This window comes from Anoplopoma fimbria, chromosome 11 (genome assembly GCF_027596085.1).
Source record: "Anoplopoma fimbria isolate UVic2021 breed Golden Eagle Sablefish chromosome 11, Afim_UVic_2022, whole genome shotgun sequence".
NCBI lineage: Eukaryota > Metazoa > Chordata > Actinopteri > Perciformes > Anoplopomatidae > Anoplopoma > Anoplopoma fimbria.
The window spans coordinates 6,873,375-6,891,425 of NC_072459.1; the positions used below are offsets into that span (position 1 = coordinate 6,873,375).

Below are 18,051 nucleotides of genomic sequence, written 5' to 3' on the forward strand. Positions count from 1 at the left end.
TCCTGCATGGCCGGACTAACCTATTAAAGGGCCCCTGGGGCAAGTGGCCCCCCACCGAACCCCCATTAAGCCCAGTGCAACCAGTGCTTCTCTGATGGATTAATACTTAATGTGTGTTTTCTTTAGTTGGATTATACACAACTTTATTAGGAATATGCATCATGTGAACATGATGTAAACTAACACATTAAAGGTTCTCAAAATTAGCTGTAACAATCTATTTTAACCACCTCTGTATTTCAAATTTCAGTGATCTTCGGTGTGCAAGTGTATTTGTTAATGCTGTGAAGTATGCACAGCAGGCTGCCCCACGGTTCTGCAGCTTTATTTAAATTCTGGGGAATATAAAACATCTCACCCTCTCCTGGATGTTGTGACATTATCAACTCACTGCTCCACAGAGAGGCGTGTTGGATTCACACTTTTAACACAAAGCAGCTCTTTGGCCTGAATAAAGAAGTTCATTTCTCATGTTTCCTCTTATTTAGTAAACATTTGATGGACCCAGTACATGCACTTCCTCTACTTCTATCTTTGTAACTTGTTTACTGAAAGTTTCCAGACATTCTCAGGACGGCTGTTCTTCTTTCTCACGCATCAGCGAGGCTAGCGCCGTCAGAGAAGCTAACAGTAACAAACAGGACAAAGGTCACAAGGTCAGCAGGTTCCATAATTTTACAATAAATAATTGGCATATTGCAAATGGTCATATTTTCTAAGGGAATGGTCCCAGTTAATTAGCACTTGTGCGTTAATTCCCCAGGTTACCTTTTTTAGCTAAAAAGACTCCCATATAAGTCTTATTTTTGGCAATCAGTGATGAAAAATATTGTTGACAAAGAGCACTGTACTAAATAGTTATCTTCATTATGTTCGCCGTATTGGAATTTTGTTACGCCTAACAATGACCACATTTTTTCATGACTCTTGTTTTGCTATTTTAAAGTAAATTCTGTCATATTTAAAATGTAATGAAGTATTGAAAACACTGAATTGGAGAGAAATATATAGAGGAATAGTCCTACATACACAGCCAATGTTGAACCATTTACATCAAATTCTTATATATATATATATTATTTTTTTTTTTTCTTTTTCTGAAAGTTTATTACATTATCTTTATTCGTTGCCTGATCTGAGATCTGTTCATAGCGAGCATGGAGTCACAGTGTCATAGTTGTGAGGACCATAGTACCATAAAATGGAAATACTCAACTAAAGTAGCCTTTTTTGAAAAGTGTACTTATTAAAAGTACAGTATTTGAATACCACTGGTCCTACATTAAGGCTCTACCAGAAAGCGACCTTTTCATTTACAGTCACATAAATCATGGCTTTAGGTCACACTATCAAGATTCCATCTCCGAAATGAAGGAATTACAGGAAATCAGCTGGTGCACTGCTGCTGACAACGTGATTCTAGCGTGAACTCGTGATCATCAAACTGTTACAAACTGACCTTTGGCACTGTTTTAGCCTGCTGAGTAAACAAAACTCAGTTTACTGCCAGGCCTTAAATGAGTGAAGGACATAAGATAAGATAAGATAATCCTTTATTAGTCCCGCAGCGGGGACATTTGCATAAATGGGTATGGTTCGACCTGATAATGTGGAGAAATGAAAACAAAACCGAAAAACGTCGGCTTATAAGTATTGTCCAGAAAACCCTGACAGATCAGATGGGAGCAACAATCCAGCCAATACATGAGTTGGTGGTCGCTAGTCAACTAAGATCTGTTTATATTTTAACCACGGAGGTAATTAAATGAGGAATTGAAGACTGCATATCAAGAGGAGAAACATCTGCTGCAAGGTAAAAAGTTTAAATATCTGAGCTACTTTTGCACAGAAAGAGACAGAAAAGCCTAAACTGAGAAACCAAACAGATATTGGATAAAGAACACAGAACAGAAAATGAAAGTTGTGAAAGATGCATCAGCCCCAACTTATTACAACAACAAGAAGAAGTGCTTCTCTCAGCATGAGAAACAGGAAACATACCAGATGACTAAAGAGTGTTCAGTAAATGCTGTTATGCCTGTTTGGTAACCTTTTCGTCCACTTAATCTCTCGATGGCAGTCCTGCTATATTTAACAAGTTTTTTAAAACCCACTGTAAAGATTTAAGAACAATAAACCAGTCGAACTTCTGTTTTTTCACCCTAATTGAACACATAACTCTGTTGGTATAAATGTAGATTACATTTTCATCCCTGTACAACTTTGACAAATTATTCAAATTGCTGCTTCAAAAATAATATTTAAGGCTGTTGCTGCTTTTCATCAATTAAATGAAATAATTAATTTTGCAGGAATGTGAGTAAATGCAAACAATGTAAACCAGTAATTTAGTTTAATTTAATTTTTTGGTAAAATACCTCTAAACTAGTTCTCACCCCCCTACTTGAGGCGTCCTTGCTCAGACTACACCAATCTTTGAACTCAGCATTTGTTTTGATCTCAGTCATATTACCATGATGACACACACATAGAAAACAATACCAGCATCGTCTGCGCAGCTGGATGATGACTAGAAAACATGTTTTATTTCCTTAGGAAGTAAAATATTTTTTATGTAAGATCAATAGGAGTCAAAACCCCTTCCACATTGCACAGGAAATTAATTTTAAAGGTTTTTGTGTTGTAGTATTTTGTATTATTGTATTCTGTATTTTGTATGTACAAGAAATATTTTTGTACTTTTTGTTTTCTTTTATGTTTATTCTGTTAATTATTTGCAAATCAAGTTTTAATTATAATTATGTGAAAAATATGTTGCCTCGCATTCAATAAGTTAAAGACAGAGGTGGGTGTGGTTCATGTGTGTGAATTAAGAAATTAAAGCAAAACCAAATTTACCTGAGTGAACTGCACATATTGAAGTTTGGTCGCACAAGGTACTATACACTGTGCTATTTAATAGTAATTCACTTTGTTTCATCTTATTCCACAGCTATTATCTGAAGCCACAAGGAGTTCTGACAGCGTACCAAGCTGAGATAAACAGATGTCGGGGAAAAGGTAAAGTTTGAATATTTATACTGCTGCTTTCCAAATTTCCGATTATTTTCACAGTAAAGGCTTAAATATTAGAAGTGGATAATAAGATAAAGTTATGTTTAAAATAATGTCTATTGTTTTCAGCCTGTAAAGATTTCGTTTTTTATTGTATATATTCTGGGCCTGTGCCAGTACTCCAACTTTGCCTTCCCTTGAGCAAAAAAGACACATTCAATTATCCTCCCTCTTTTCCCCTAACTGAGATAAGTGTACGTTTTACAGAGAGAGACTGAACAAGGCCTTGTGCCAGTACACCAAAAAGACCCTCAGCTACATTGACACAGTGAGAAGGTTCTGTGAGAGGCACTCTAAATGGACGTATGCAAGGAAGACAGAGTTGACAAAGATGACAAAAGACACCAATCAACAAAAGCTGGCTGCTGTGCTGAAGGACACTCTGGGAGGTCTGGAGAAGCTCGACTGCTTCCTGCATGCAGTGGAGAAGCTGGCGGTCACCTCACTTCATGTGTTCACGGAGGAGAACTCAGTGTTACATCTGCCAGAGGGGATCAAACCTGAACATGTTCAGCTTGTCATCTTTGGTGCACGGATAATCTGCCCTCTCCTCCTCGTGTTTAAAAGAGATGCAAGTGTCTTCTTCCGTCCCAAACTTCAGAATATTGAAGTGCTGTCATATCAGCTGGACAAATACATCGAAACAACCCAGGAAATCTGTGAGAAGTTAGAGAAAAGGTAAAGAGACATTTCACCAACAACACATTTTGCTTTCATCATTTCCTTGAACATCTCCAGTAGAAATTCATAGCGACCGTGTCTTTAACAGCCTCTTCAGCGACACTTGCCCGAAGATGAACGACGAAACCCTGGTGGACCTGCCTGTGGATTTGTCTGAAGATGACGTACAAAGGATGCTTTGTCACATTAATCAGCTCAAGCGAATCCGGTAAGCTTCTCCCATGTATGGATTGGTTCTATTCAAGTTTGTTGCCCAAACTACATTTTAAAAGATTACATTTATCACATCATCATAACGTTATAATTTAACATCCAACAATACTTTCTTTTTACTGAATGGAGAAGAACGCACCATTATGTAACTAAATGGAACCAAATTACTTGGTTAGTCATTTAATCTGTTCATCATCCTTGAGTTAAAAAAGGGGGGGTTCATGTTGTGTAAAGAGGTTTACTGGAAGATGTTTCAACTGGTAGCTAATGTATTTGTGTGACTCAGGCTGATAGTGACTCACTTCTGTTGTTTTCCCTTTCAGTTTTATTCTGATTCTTATAATCCACGATAAGGGCTGAATCATACTGTTTACCTTCCTTATACTTTATTTATTCCCCTTTCTTTGATTCTGCCTACTTTCTCTCTCTTAGTTACTCCCAAATTAAAATCTTTCTTCATTCTTATTCTGTCTGCATATTGCGAAACCCTTCATATTATCCCAGTTACTTTCCTTTCCCTTTAATATCTTTCTTCCTTTGTTACTGCCTACTTTCCTTTTTTTGATTTGCTCATCATGTCTGTCTATCAGATTAATGTTTTTGAGAGTTGTACTCAACCACAGACTATTTTCATATTGATCACTACGTAGCGGACCAGTGTACGTTCACACTAACGTAAATCTACACAAGGAGTCTCCCATTAGTTTTTATCCTCCAAAGCACAAGTCAACTTTGATACTGCAACAAGTTCAATGTATTTACTCAAAAAATACAAGTGCCTGCAACATCATAAATGCCTTGAGGAGAGACTGAAAAGTATAAAATGTACCAAATATCAATGATTCGTTAAAGGTATATTTAGAAATAAAAGGCTGTTATTTAAAAAAATCTATACATCTTTTTTAAAATGTTGTCCCTCCCCTTCACCAGGATGGACCAGCACTTCCGCATGGTGTTCTTGTTCCAGGAAGTGTCATGTTCTGGCTTCCTCAGTGAGTTCAGCAAGCGACAACCCGGGATACTGCAGTCTCTGGAAGACCTGGAGCAATGTGCTGTTCAGCTAGACAGGATGAATAAGGGGGCAAAGATCTCCAGTGTGGCAGGCAGCTCAGTGGGGGCAGTTGGAGGTGTGCTTTCCATCATTGGTTTGGCATTAATACCTGTAACAGCTGGACTTTCTCTAGGTCTCATGATAGGTGGGACAACACTTGGAATTACCAGTGGAGTCAACAGTGTGGTCACGACTGCCACAGAGATTGGCGTAAACCGTAAACATCAAAACAAAGCCAGTAAGTCTTTCCAGAGCTTCATGGAGGATGTGCAGAGTATCCAGGATTGTCTGGAGGAGGTGTCCACTCAACCAGCTGCTAACATCCAATCGAATGCAGAACATGTCAAAGTAATCTTTAGGCTGTGCACTGCTGTGTCAGTTGGATGTCAAATTAATTCACTTCTTAAAGATGTCCCTGCTTTTAAGGCAGTGCAGAAAGGACAAGCATTACATAACGTTTGCAGCGTGTCGTCAGAAATACAAGACATCGGACAGATATCAGTCAAGGGGTCCCTTGCCCTCTCCAAGTCAGCCAGGAAGATGTGGATAGGGGTCAATGCTCTCTTCCTTGGCATAGATGTCTTCATCATCTGTAAAGACAGCATCAGTCTGTACAAAGGCTGCGAGACTGAGGTCTCACAGTTCATCAGAGCCAAAGCCGCACTTTGGTGCTCAGAGATGGACTCATGGCAGACGATCTATGACTTTCTGTGCAAAGGTCTGCAGACATCAGAGAATAACAAAGCAGTCCTGGAGAAGCCATTTTATCCAGAAAGGGAGATGAAGAAACGCAGACAAACGGGAAGGAAAATTCCATTTGATGAAGTGGATGAAAAACAGAAAATAAATAAGAAAAAGTCATGTGTAATACAGTAGTGCACAGTGAACAGAGACGAGTACCAACTCTGACACTTTGATCACATATCAGATCAATTTAAATTATGTTTAAATGTATCTTTGAGGAATTCTTAATTAGCTGTAATTCTCATGTCATAAACCAATTCGTTGATTTCATGAATCTTTTGCTGAACCTGTTTAAAATAAATATGCATTATTGTGTGTTATTTAGCACAAAAAATAGAATTACTATTTTAATCCTAGATTTGCAATTACTGTAAAATGAAATAAGAGCAAAATATTATGCAAAATTACATTCTGTACAGTCTGTATGATCTTCATTATTATGTATGTATAATTCAATCTGTACATTTTTCTTGCACAATTTAATCAATAAGAATTTAAAAAGTAAAAGTGTTTTTCTTTTAATAAAAACAAGAAGTATCCCTCCACGTGCCTGCATTCTTTATCAATACAGACAATCGCTAAGTACTATTACTTAATATTATTATACGCTACTACTACTATAGTGTGCTGTTATAGCAGATGTATATTACTCTCAAACCAAACTAATTGCTGACTTGGCTGTGACTAACCAGTGAACATCACAATAAAGATTTGACATTTATTTATTATATATATATATATATATATATATATATATATATATATATATATATACTCACCACATTGCAGTTGTAGCCTAACTTCAGTAGCACCACAGTTTATGTGTTAATTAAGTTACAATTTTACAAAGTACAGTAAGTTACTGTACATGACATATAAGGTCTGCATTATACCCATAATGCTTTGCAAATTACAGTAACTTACTGTAAAGAGGTTTACTGATAGTTAATTGGACACTTTTTGGTATTTAATGTTAATATTACAATAAAGGCTAATAATGTATTTTTTTCAGTGTAGTACTTTGACAACAGTAAATAATCTGAATACTTCTTCCAGCTCTATAAGTCCCGGCTTTGGATCAATTGATCAATAGATATAAAATCCTGTTCAACCAATTATCCAATGAGAATCGTACACCTGTAGATTGACTATATTGGTGTTTGTCTCATATCTTTGTCCATTTTGTCTCTGAAAAGACACAGTCAGTCTGTTTGCAGAATAAAATGGCTCCTGATTCAGCTTCCTGCTGCTGGAAGATGTTTCAACAGGTAGCTAATGTATTTGTGTGACTCAGGCTGATAGTGACTCACTTCAGTTTTATTCTGCTTCTAACGGCACAATTGAGACAAGAGTAGTCCACGATAAGGGCTGAATCATACTGTTTACCTTCCTTATACTTTATTTATTCCCCTTTCTTTGTTTCTGCCTATTTTCTCTCTCCTAGTTACTCCCTAATTAAAATCTTTCTTCATTCTTATTCTCTCTACATATTGCCAAACCATTCATATTATCCCAGTTACTTTCCTTTCCTTTTAATATCTTTCTTCCTTTGTTACTGCCTACTTTCCTTTTTTGATTTGCTCATCCTATCTGTCTATCAGATTAATGTTTTCTTTTCTTTTTCTTCAATTTCTTCCTTCATTGTTTAATATTTCTTGTCTTATGTAAATGTTTTTCTTCAAGTTTCTTTCCTTTAAGATTTTTCCTTGGTCATTCTTCTTTCTTGGTCAGGACTGGTCAGTAATTCTCCCTCATCAAACCTGAAACTTGCCTTTTTTTAGAGAGACAATTTACAGATTATGGATGCCCTGTTGCCATGGTACACAGACCACCTCACTGCCTATAGTTTATATACAAACACCGCTGTTCACGTGTATGTGGTGTCTTAACATGACCACTGACATTAGCAGTGCTTTTCATATGGGTCATCTAATGAAGGTTTCTAGCTGCTGTTCCATTCTGGTTTAACTGCAGTGTTTGATCTATTAGCCTACATCCATCCAAACAGAAGCCATCTCAATAATTATTATTCATAAGTATAAGTATAAAAATACAGAAGTTCAGATTCAAAGATTCCTGCCCTATATACCACTGGATGGTGCTGTTACACAAGACTGCTGATAAGTTAACTGAACCCTGAAGGCAGCATTGAAGTTTATTTTGCATTAGGGCACCTATTTTTTATTTTATATTACATTTAACTTTTTATTAAATACATGAACCCCAAAGGAAGCTGCAAAGCCACAGTATTTGAGTGATTAAACCTATTTTAAGGTTAAAATGGAGCAAAGCAATGGTGAAAATGTGTACCATTTATGGATTTTCCAAATAATAAAAGCTGCAGGTTGTTTCTGCTCTAACAGGTAGCCTAGTAAAGTAATTTGTTCCTCTAAAAATGTAGTGGCGGAGCAAAGACAGTAGCATAAAATGGAAATATTAAACTAAAGTAGCCTTTTTGAAAAGTGTACTTAAGTACAGTACTTGAGTACCACTGGTCCTACATTAAGGCTCTACCAGAAAGCGACCTTTTCATTTACAGTCACATAAATCATGGCTTTAGGTCATGTCAGTACCCGATCCGTTCCAGCTGCCCGATCCGTTCTGCGCATGTGTGAACATTTGAAGGATTTCTTCTTCTGAGTTGTTTTACTTTATGTAAAACAACTTTATGTGTTTAACTGTAAAACTTTACTTTATGTGTTTATATGTAAACATATATACACATTTCTATTTTATATATTTTTAAAATGCAATTTTTTGATTTGTATTCATACAAATTTCATACAAATTTGTATTCATACAATATAGATTTGTATTCATACATATATATATATATATATATATATATATATATATATATATATATATATATATATATATATATATATATTCATATAGGCACATGTGTAAATTGGCATTTATATTTTAATTCAGTAGAGGGCGGTGATCCATGTCAGGATTTAAGGATGCCAATGGCCGTAAAACAACTCAGAAGAAATCCTTCAAATGTTTTCACATGCGTGGTACAAATCGGGAAGGAATAATTACGCACATGCGCAGAACGGATCGGGTGTTGACGCTGACTGACACGCTGTTTTAGCCTGCCTGGGGAATAAACAAAACTCAGCCGACTGAGATGGCGAAATGAAGCTTCATGAAGAATTGAAGCTTTCCATCCAATTGGTTCACTCATGGGCCGAAGCTTCATGGTGCTGCATTTGCTCTACTGTGCCATCAAGTGGACAATAAATGTAAAACAGGCAGAGTGATTATAACGACACCATGGCTTTGGTGTGTGAAGCTTTGAATTGAATAAAGGAATTTGTGATGAGTTTGTGATGCTAATACATAAATCATGAAGTTATTAATATGGTGTCTGTCTTTATGATACAATGGCGGGGTCAAAAGGGAAAGTGGAAACAAATTAGGGAGAGGGTTGTGATGTGAATGTGCTTGTGTTACTTGTTTGTGACTGTGCTTATGTTACTAGGGACAACATGTAACATGTAAAATAGGGACAACATTTTATTCACTTTTCCACTTTTCAGGCAGTTTCTTTTTTTTGATTTTTGAGATGATTTCGCCTGCTTTAGAAAATACCCTTTCACAGGGCACAGATGAAGCTGGGGTACAGAGAAAAGTTTATACAAGTTGGGATATACATTTTTCGGTCCTTCCCAATACTCTAGGGGTATTCTTCCAATGTTTGGTTCACCCAGGTATGCTTGGACCTCTACTGTTGCGTCCGCAGTGACATTTTGGGTCCTCGTCTGCAGGACTGTGGTGTCCAAACAATGCCACAGTTTGCTACCTATGAGACAAACAGGCTGTAAGTTACATTACATTACAGTCATTTAGCAGACGCTTTTATCCAAAGCGACTTACAGTCAGTAGTATATTACATATCATTCACCCATTCACACACTGATGACAGGCTACCATGCAAGGTGCCACCATCAGACTCTAACTAACATTCATGCAACATCCAGTCCACACCGATGGCAAGCCTTCGGGAGCAACTTGGGGTTAAGTGTCTTGCCCAAGGACACATCGACTGCCCCGCCAGCTTTAACAAGCTTTCTGAACCCTTTGTCGTCCACAATAGTGAAGGGCTGGGAATCCTCAATCACCATATTGACCAAGGCCTCATCCACACCATTCTTCTCTCCACCGATCCTCTGATTGGAGAACTACCTTGCTCTCCACTACGCCACAGTAAGTGACTAAATACAATAACACAATTAGAATGTATCCAGTATCCATTACCTTGAGTCACAGGCTGAGAAGCTTTTGATTTGTGCGGTTGTGATGACGATGATGATGATGATGATGATGATGATGAGGAGGAGGAGGAGGAGGACGACGCGCTTTTTTTCGTATAACAGCAGCACATTCAGAAGTGAGCCTCTTCTCGGCATCTGCAGCTTTATTGGGGCTAAAGAAGCCTATCTTTTTAAACCTGGGATCGAGCAGTGTCGCCAGTGACATGATGCTCATTGATTGCAAAGTGTATAGCTTCTCCCTTAACTGTCTCCTCAGACTCTCAGCCATTGCTGTGCTCTCTGGAGTTTGGACAATTCCCATTTCCTCCTCCTCCAGTGTGTGGTGTAGCATTGATAAAAAGGGAATAACTTTTAATCCAGACACTCTCTTCTCCTCTGACAGCTCAACTGTGGCATCATTAAATGGGGACAGCACTTTTGGACATTCTGCAATAATTTCATACTGTTCTGATGAGAGTGGGGCAACGTCAGTGCGTAGGCCTGCCAAAGCTGCTCCTGCAGGTTCCCTGAGGTCATAAACACGTTGGAGCATATGGTATGTGCTGTTCCAGCGTGTATCCACCTCTTGAATTAGCTTCAGTGCTGGCCGGCCCATTTGCTCCTGCACCTGTGTCAGCCTCTCCTATAAAATTAGCCAATAAAAAGTGATTCATTCAAGTGTCACTGCAGCAGCAACAAAAACAGCGTAATTTTGAATATTGCAATGAAATAAAATAATTCACCTTTGCAGTGGTGCTGCTCTTGAAATCAACACAGTGTTTTGGTCAAGAGCCTTTTTTACGAGTAAATTTAAAGTATGCACACAATTTGTGTGACGCAAATGAAGCTCCCTGGCACAAGCACCCATATTTGCTGCGCCATAAGTCACAAGGCAAGTAACTTTGTGTGTAATACCCCACTGTGACATAAGTGCTGCTTTTACTGTTGCCAAATTCTCAGCAGTATGTGCCTCAGGGAAATGCAGCACCCCTAAAACAACAGAATGCAAAGAGGTGCTTGCATCTATAAAATGGCATGTCACAGCTAGATACGCATCAGTGTTGATAGAGGTCCACATATCTGATGTTAAACTAACTGCAGATGCCTTCGACACAATGGCTTTGGCTTTCTCCTTGGATTCCTTATATCTTTCCTCCACCATAGGAAAGAAGAGAACACTCTTGGAATGGCACGTATGGGGAAATGGGGAATAATGCTTCATGTGCTCACATACGCACCTGCCTTGTGGGGAGAACATAGGTAGGGTTGAAAGCTTTAACAAGCTTTCTGAACCCTTTGTCGTCCACAATAGTGAAGGGCTGGGAATCCTCAATCACCATATTGACCAAGGCCTCATCCACATCATTCTTCTCTCCTGATGACAAAAAAAATGCAGTATTCAATTACAGATGTCATTAATTACTCACATTTAAAATATAAATGAATGTTGTCTAATACAAACGTACCATGTCATTTTATGTTTGTATGCTGTCTTATCATTGCATCCTAAAATGGCTTACCTGAGCTTGGTCCACCTTGGTTGGTCTCCTTGTTTTCATGCAGCATAGATGAGGTGTTATTGTTGTATCCAAGTTCTTTTGAACACAACAGACACTTCACCTTTTAAAATACCAGAAATTAGAAGAAAGACATTAGAAGAAGGGGTACGCTGTGTTGTCACATTTATTTACAGTATATTACGCTACTTATTATTACTATGTGCATACCTTATTAGGAGAGATCAGCTCAAAATGTTCCCAGACAGGGGAAAATCTCCTCTTTCTTGATGGTTCCATCGCAAAAAAAAAAGACGCTCGAATAGATTGCAAACAAACGCGCAATAAAGTCCCAAGTCCACAAAATGTGAGGGGGATCCATTGCGTTTCGCTGGCCATTATATTTCCTGGATTACTCAACACACGCGTAGAAGCCTGGTGCGTTTTTGTCGTGTTCAACCCGATGATGTGGAGGAAGGAAAACGAAACCAAACAGCGTCGGCTTTCGATCTATTGTCCAGAAAGTTGGTCTCTAGTCAACTAACATCTGCTTATATTTTAACCACGCGGGTAATTAAACGAGGAATTGAAGACTGCATATCAAGAGGAGAAACATGTCTTCTGCAAGGTAAAAAGTTTATATATCTGAGCTACTTTTGCATAGAAAGAGACAGAAAAGCCTAAAGGACCAGCAGAGGGTCAACTAAAGTGTGTGTGTCATTACATTACATTACATTACATTACAGTCATTTAGCAGACGCTTTTATCCAAAGCGACTTACAGGAAGTGTATTCAACATAGGTATTCAAGAGAACTACTAGTCACCAGAAGTCATAAGTGCATCTCCTTTCTTAAACAAGCATCTAAAAGCATAAACCAGAGCAAAAGTATAGTGCAGAAGCAAATTACTACGAAAACAATAAGTGCTACAAACTAATACGAATAGGATAAGTGCAATAAACTAATACGAATGCAATAAGTGCTACGAGGAAGTGTCATTAGGAGACTTATCTGTGGATGTCTAAAACCCCAAAAGGCTACACAAAAGGTTATGAAGATTTTACTTCATTCGAGTGGGGATTTATTATTAATAAATACATGCAAGCATACTTATTGTTGGACATTTAGTTTATGGTAAATCCAGTACTCCTCTTTTTGCCTTTTCGTTTGTAGTTTACTTTGAAGCAGTTGTGTGTGTCTGCGTCTCTTTGTAGTCATTTTGTTCTCATTGTAGTTGTTTTGTTGTCTTTTTGCCTCTCTGTGCTTGTTTTGTGTCTCTGCATATCTTTGTTGTCATTTAGTTCTTGTTGTAGTTTTTTTCTCTTTTGTATCTGTTTTGTGGTCTTTGTTTGTGTTGTTGTCTCCTTTGTTGCTGTTTTGTGTCTCTTCAGGTATTTGTAGTTATTAAATGTCTCTTTGAGGTCATTTAATGTCTCTTTGTAGTCGCTTGGTGTCTCTTTCAGAGATATTGTGCAGGTGAAGCAACTATCAGTTCTGCTGTCGGTTTAAAAACTGCAGCTCAACTTCAGTACTTAGTTCTCTCTGGAGATGAAGAGTGACTGTCTGATTCCTGTCCAAAGCTTCCTGCCGTTTCACAGCAACAGTTTAGTTTGAATTAGTTTTGAACTTTCACAAACTGGAGGATGTTTTGTGTTCCAGAAAGGAACTTCAGGAGACCTTGTGCTGCTACATCGGAGATACCCTCATCTACATCGACACAGTGAGAGAATTCTGTGAGAGGAGCCATAAATGGATACTTGGGAGGGAGACAGAGTTGCACATGATGAAGGACATCAAAGACAGGGCTGACAACATCGACCTAAGCATTGACCATGTCACCCAGTCAGAGAACAAATTTAAGGCCTTTTGGGAATATATGACAAGCAAGGCAACCCAGGTGACTGCAGACAGCCGGCGTGCAGAGCTGGAGAGGGAGCTGGCTGCTGTGCTGAAGGACACTCTGGGAGGTCTGGAGAAGCTCGACTGCTTCCTGGATGCAGTGGAGACTCTGGCGGTCACCTCACTTCATGTGTTCACGGAGGAGAACCCGGTGTTACATCTGCCAGAAGGGATCAGCCCCGTTCAGCTTGTCATCTATGCTGCACGGACAATCTGTCCTCAGCTCATCGAGTTTAAAAGAGATGCAAATGTCTTCTTCCGTCCCAAACTTCAGAATGTGGAGGTGCTGTCATATCAGCTGAACGAATACATTAAGACCACCCAGAAAATCTGTGGGATGTTAGAGAAAAGGTAAAGAGAATTTTCAAAATATTATGCACAAATTGCTAAATAAATGTATATTATAAACAAAATAATTGTGTCTTTCAAAGCTCCCTCAGTGACTTTTGCATGGAGATGAACGACGAAACCCTGGTGGACCTCGATGTGGATTTGTCTGAAGATGACATACAAATGATGCTTTCTCACATTAATGAGCTTGATGAAATCAGGTAAGCATTACCATGTATGGTTCTTTTCCCCCCCACATGTCAACACAGATGTGCAAGGTGTGATAGGAGGAGTGAGAATGATGTAAATATAATCAGCATGAATATTTTATGCATAATGCAGAAAAGAAATAGAGTAGAACATTTCTTTCTTTCTTACATGTTTACGTTCCTACTCTGCATGAATGTTTGAATATCTCCAAGAATTTAGTTCAGAATTCATTGTGTCCAGAGGATGAATCCTAATGACTATGATGATGTTTTGACTCTTCCTTTAGAACCCCCGTAAGGTCCAAAGCAATCAATTTATTTTGTCCAATAGGTTTGTTTATGACCAAATTACTGCAAAACTAATGCCATTCTTATCAACTTCAGCTATCATCGTGTTTAGTGCTCATTAGCTCATGTTAGCATGCTATCAAACTGACCTAACAAACCATAGACATAGAGCAGCAGTAGAAAGGACATTTAACTGTTTATTTTGGTAATTAGACAAGTAAAAGAGAAAATTGTGATTGTTGTTATGTGAGATCACAAGTCAGTTGTGTCTTAAAGAGTTGAAGCAGCTCCGGAGGTGGATGGCTGGCTTTAAGCTAGCTTGTACTTCTCCGACTAGCCTGCTTTCAGCTAATTTTCTGTCACCAGTGTCTCATTATAGCATGGTGGAATTAGCTAGCTAGCTGTCCGCTAGTTAGCTTGCACCATGCTTAATGCTACACTAGTTACAGAAAATGAGCTGAACAAAGTTGTCACTTATCTAGCGTTAGCAGTGTGCTTTCCAACGCTGTGACAAGAGTGTGTGGATGAAGCATTAAGTTGTTTATTGCATTCATTAACTCTTCAGTGTCCCTCCAACAAGCTAATGCAAATATGTATTCAAAGAAAATCATCCCCCTAAAAATCATTAAGAAAATAAAACAAGAAAAACACAAAGTTAGCTTGAGAAACAGTAGCATTGCTGTAGACTCAATTTACTGCATCTAAAGAAAATTAGAGGCAAAGTTATTATAATACCTCACTCAAATTACATAAAAATAATTGTCCATGATATCTAAAAAGGCCTCAGAAATGAAAGAATACTTGTGTTTTGGTTATTGTCCAGCAAGAGTTAACACCTCAGTGTCATTTTTCATTTATGTCATGAGATTGTAGCCCTTCTTCTTATTTCTTTATGTTGATTTTATTTATTTTTGTCGCATCGTGTATTCCAAAAAGAACCAGATCCCAACACAATATTTTTCATACAGAATTCTAAAGTAACATACTAACCTTTTGAGATGAGTCATCTTATTTAGCCTTTCTTAATTTCTTCTTTTGTCTTCATCAGAATGAACCAGAACTTCCGGATGGTGTTCTTGTTTCATGGGGAATGTTCTGGCTTCATCAGTGAGTTTGAAAAGCGACAGCCCAGAATGCTGCAGTTTCTAAAAGACCTGGAGGAGAATGCTGTTCAGCTAGACAGGATGAACAAGGGGGCAAAAATCTCCAGCGTGGCAGGCAGCTCAGTGGGGGCAGCTGGAGGTGTGCTTTCCATTATCGGTTTGGCCCTAATTCCTGTAACAGCTGGAGTGTCACTAGTTCTCACAATGACTGGGGTGGGGATGGGAATTACCAGTGGAGTCAACAGTGTGGTCACAACTGCCACAGAGATTGGCGTAAACCGCAAACATCAAAATAAAGCCAGTGAGATCTTCCAGAGCTTCATGGAGGATGTGCAGAGTCTCCAGGATTGTCTGAAGGAGGTCACCCAAAGGGAAACAAACCCGATAGATGTGGTTCTGGGAGTAGGCAGGATTATTTATACAGCTGGTGCTATTGGAAAAGGTATCGATTCGTTTGTTGATGCTGCCTCAGCTCTTAAGATGTTAAAAAGTGAAGAGCTGGTTGTAAGTGCTGGCAAAGTGGCCATGCAGGAAGGGAAAGCGTTACGTAACGTGCCCAGGGTGGCAGCAGATATCCCCGATATTGGTCAGGCAGCAGTTAAAGGTCCTCTTGCCCTCTCCAATTCAGCTAGGGCCGGTCTCATCGGGCTCAATGCTCTCTTCCTTGGCATGGATATCTTCTTCATCTGTAAAGACAGCATCAGTCTGGCCAAAGGCTCCGAGACTGAGGTCTCACAATTCATCAGAGCCAGAGCCGCAGTTTGGTGCTCAGAGATGGACTCATGGCAGAAGATCCATGACTTCCTTTGCAAAGGTCTGCAGACATCAGAGAATAACAAAGCTGTCCTGGAGAAGCCATTTTATCCAGAAAGGGAGATGAAGGAACGCAGAGAAACGGGAATGAAAATTCCATTTGATGAAGTGGATGAAAAACAAAAAGATAAATGAGGAAAAGTCATGTGTAATACAGTGAACAGAGACGAGTACCAACTCTGACACTTTGATCACATATCAGATCCATTTAAACATCATTAAAATGTATCTTTGAGAAATTCTTACTAAGCTGTAATTCTCATGACATGAACCAATTCATTGATTTCATTAATCTTTTGCTGAACCTGTTTAAAATAAATGTGCATTATTCTGTGTTATGTAACACTTTACCTGATGATTGAAACACTACTGAAAAATATAATTACTATTTTAATCCTAGATTTGCAATAACTGTAAAATCAAATAAGAGCAAAATATTATGCAAAATTACATTCTGTACAGTCTGTATGATCTTCATTATTATGTATGTATAATTCAATCTGCACATTTTTCTTGCACAAATTAATAAATAAGAATTTAAAAAGTAAAAGTGTTTTTCTTTTAATAAAAACAAGAAGTATCCCTCCACGTGCCTGCATTCTTTATCAATACAGACAATCGCTAAGTACTATTACTTAATATTATTATACGCTACTACTACTATAGTGTGCTGTTATAGCAGATGTATATTACTCTCAAACTAAACTAATTGCTGACTTGGCTGTGACTAACCAGTGAACATCACAATAAAGATTTGACATATATATACAGTATATATATATATACTCACCACATTGCAGTTGTAGCCTTACTTCAGTAGCGCTACAGTTTATGTGTTAATGGTAAGTTACCACAATTTTACAAAGTACAGTAAGTTACTGTACATGACATATAAGGTCTGCATTATACCCATAATGCTTTGCAAATTACAGTAACTTACTGTAAAGAGGTTTATTGGTAGTTAATTGGACACTTTTTGGTATTTAATGTTTGTATTACAATAAAGGCTAATAATGTATTTTTTTCAGCGTAGTACTTTGACAACAGTAAATAATCTGAATACTTCTTCCAGCTCTATGGGGGGTGTGACACTTGGACACTATGACAAGTCCCGGCTTTGGATCAATTGATCAATAGATATAAAATCCTGTTCAACCAATTATCCAATGAGAATCGTACACCTGTAGATTGACTATATTGGTGTTTGTCTCATATCTTTGTCCATTTTGTCTCTGAAAAGACACAGTCAGTCTGTTTGCAGAATAAAATGGCTTTAACTGCAGCGTTTGATCTATTAGCCTACATCCATCCAAACAGAAGCCATCTCAAGAATTATTATTCATAAGTATTTCATTTTACATACAAACAAAAATACAGAAGTTCAGATTCAAAGATTCCTGCCCTATATACCACTGGATGGTGCTGTTACACAATACTGCTGATAAGTTAACTGAACCCTGAAGGCAGCATTGAAGTTTATTTTGCATTAGGGCACCTATTTTTCATTTTCATTTTATATTACTTTTTATTAAATACATGAACCCCAAAGGAAGCTGCAAAGCCACAGTATTTGAGTGATTAAACCTATTTTAAGGTTAAAATGGAGCAAAGCAATGGTGAAAATGTGTACCATTTATGGATTTTCCAAATAATAAAAGCTGCAGGTTGTTTCTGCTCTAACAGGTAGCCTAGAAAAGTAATTTGTTCCTCTAAAAATGCAAAGACAGTAGCATAAAATGGAAATACTAAACTAAAGTAGCCTTTTTGAAAAGTGTAGTTATCTACGATCTCCTGAACTAAAATATAACCGGGCCGACAAAAATAGACTGTTTAATAATCTTTTTTTGGCGATCTAATTTGAAATTTGAAGCTATGGCCTACAGACAG

The 18,051-nt window shown here is 38.0% G+C and overlaps 2 protein-coding genes across 2 annotated transcripts; both read left to right on the forward strand.

Moving 5' to 3' along the window:
* The first annotated feature begins 1,614 nt into the window (after window positions 1-1,614).
* Window positions 1,615-6,299, forward strand: LOC129098675 (uncharacterized). The gene is made up of 5 exons (XM_054607756.1): window positions 1,615-1,813; window positions 2,954-3,021; window positions 3,283-3,753; window positions 3,845-3,964; window positions 4,900-6,299. The coding sequence occupies exons 2-5, from the start codon at window positions 3,008-3,010 to the stop codon at window positions 5,894-5,896; spliced, it is 1,602 nt and encodes a 533-aa protein (XP_054463731.1). The 5' UTR covers window positions 1,615-1,813; window positions 2,954-3,007; the 3' UTR covers window positions 5,897-6,299.
* A 5,673-nt stretch (window positions 6,300-11,972) lies between these two features.
* Window positions 11,973-16,706, forward strand: LOC129098821 (uncharacterized). Its single transcript, XM_054607931.1, has 4 exons — window positions 11,973-12,150; window positions 13,182-13,772; window positions 13,853-13,972; window positions 15,297-16,706. Exons 1-4 carry the CDS (start codon window positions 12,137-12,139, stop codon window positions 16,297-16,299), a joined length of 1,728 nt encoding a protein of 575 aa, XP_054463906.1. The 5' UTR covers window positions 11,973-12,136; the 3' UTR covers window positions 16,300-16,706.
* The last annotated feature ends 1,345 nt before the right edge of the window (window positions 16,707-18,051 follow it).

What these genes read in the sequence shown, in the direction of transcription:
- LOC129098821 (XM_054607931.1), top strand. An exon ending in TGTGGGATGTTAGAGAAAAG is followed by an intron (nt 13,773 to 13,852) that starts GTAAAGAGAATT and finishes TGTCTTTCAAAG; the next exon opens with CTCCCTCAGTGACTTTTGCA. An exon ending in AATGAGCTTGATGAAATCAG is followed by an intron (nt 13,973 to 15,296) that starts GTAAGCATTACC and finishes TGTCTTCATCAG; the next exon opens with AATGAACCAGAACTTCCGGA.
- LOC129098675 (XM_054607756.1), top strand. An exon ending in TGTGAGAAGTTAGAGAAAAG is followed by an intron (nt 3,754 to 3,844) that starts GTAAAGAGACAT and finishes TGTCTTTAACAG; the next exon opens with CCTCTTCAGCGACACTTGCC. An exon ending in AATCAGCTCAAGCGAATCCG is followed by an intron (nt 3,965 to 4,899) that starts GTAAGCTTCTCC and finishes CCCCTTCACCAG; the next exon opens with GATGGACCAGCACTTCCGCA.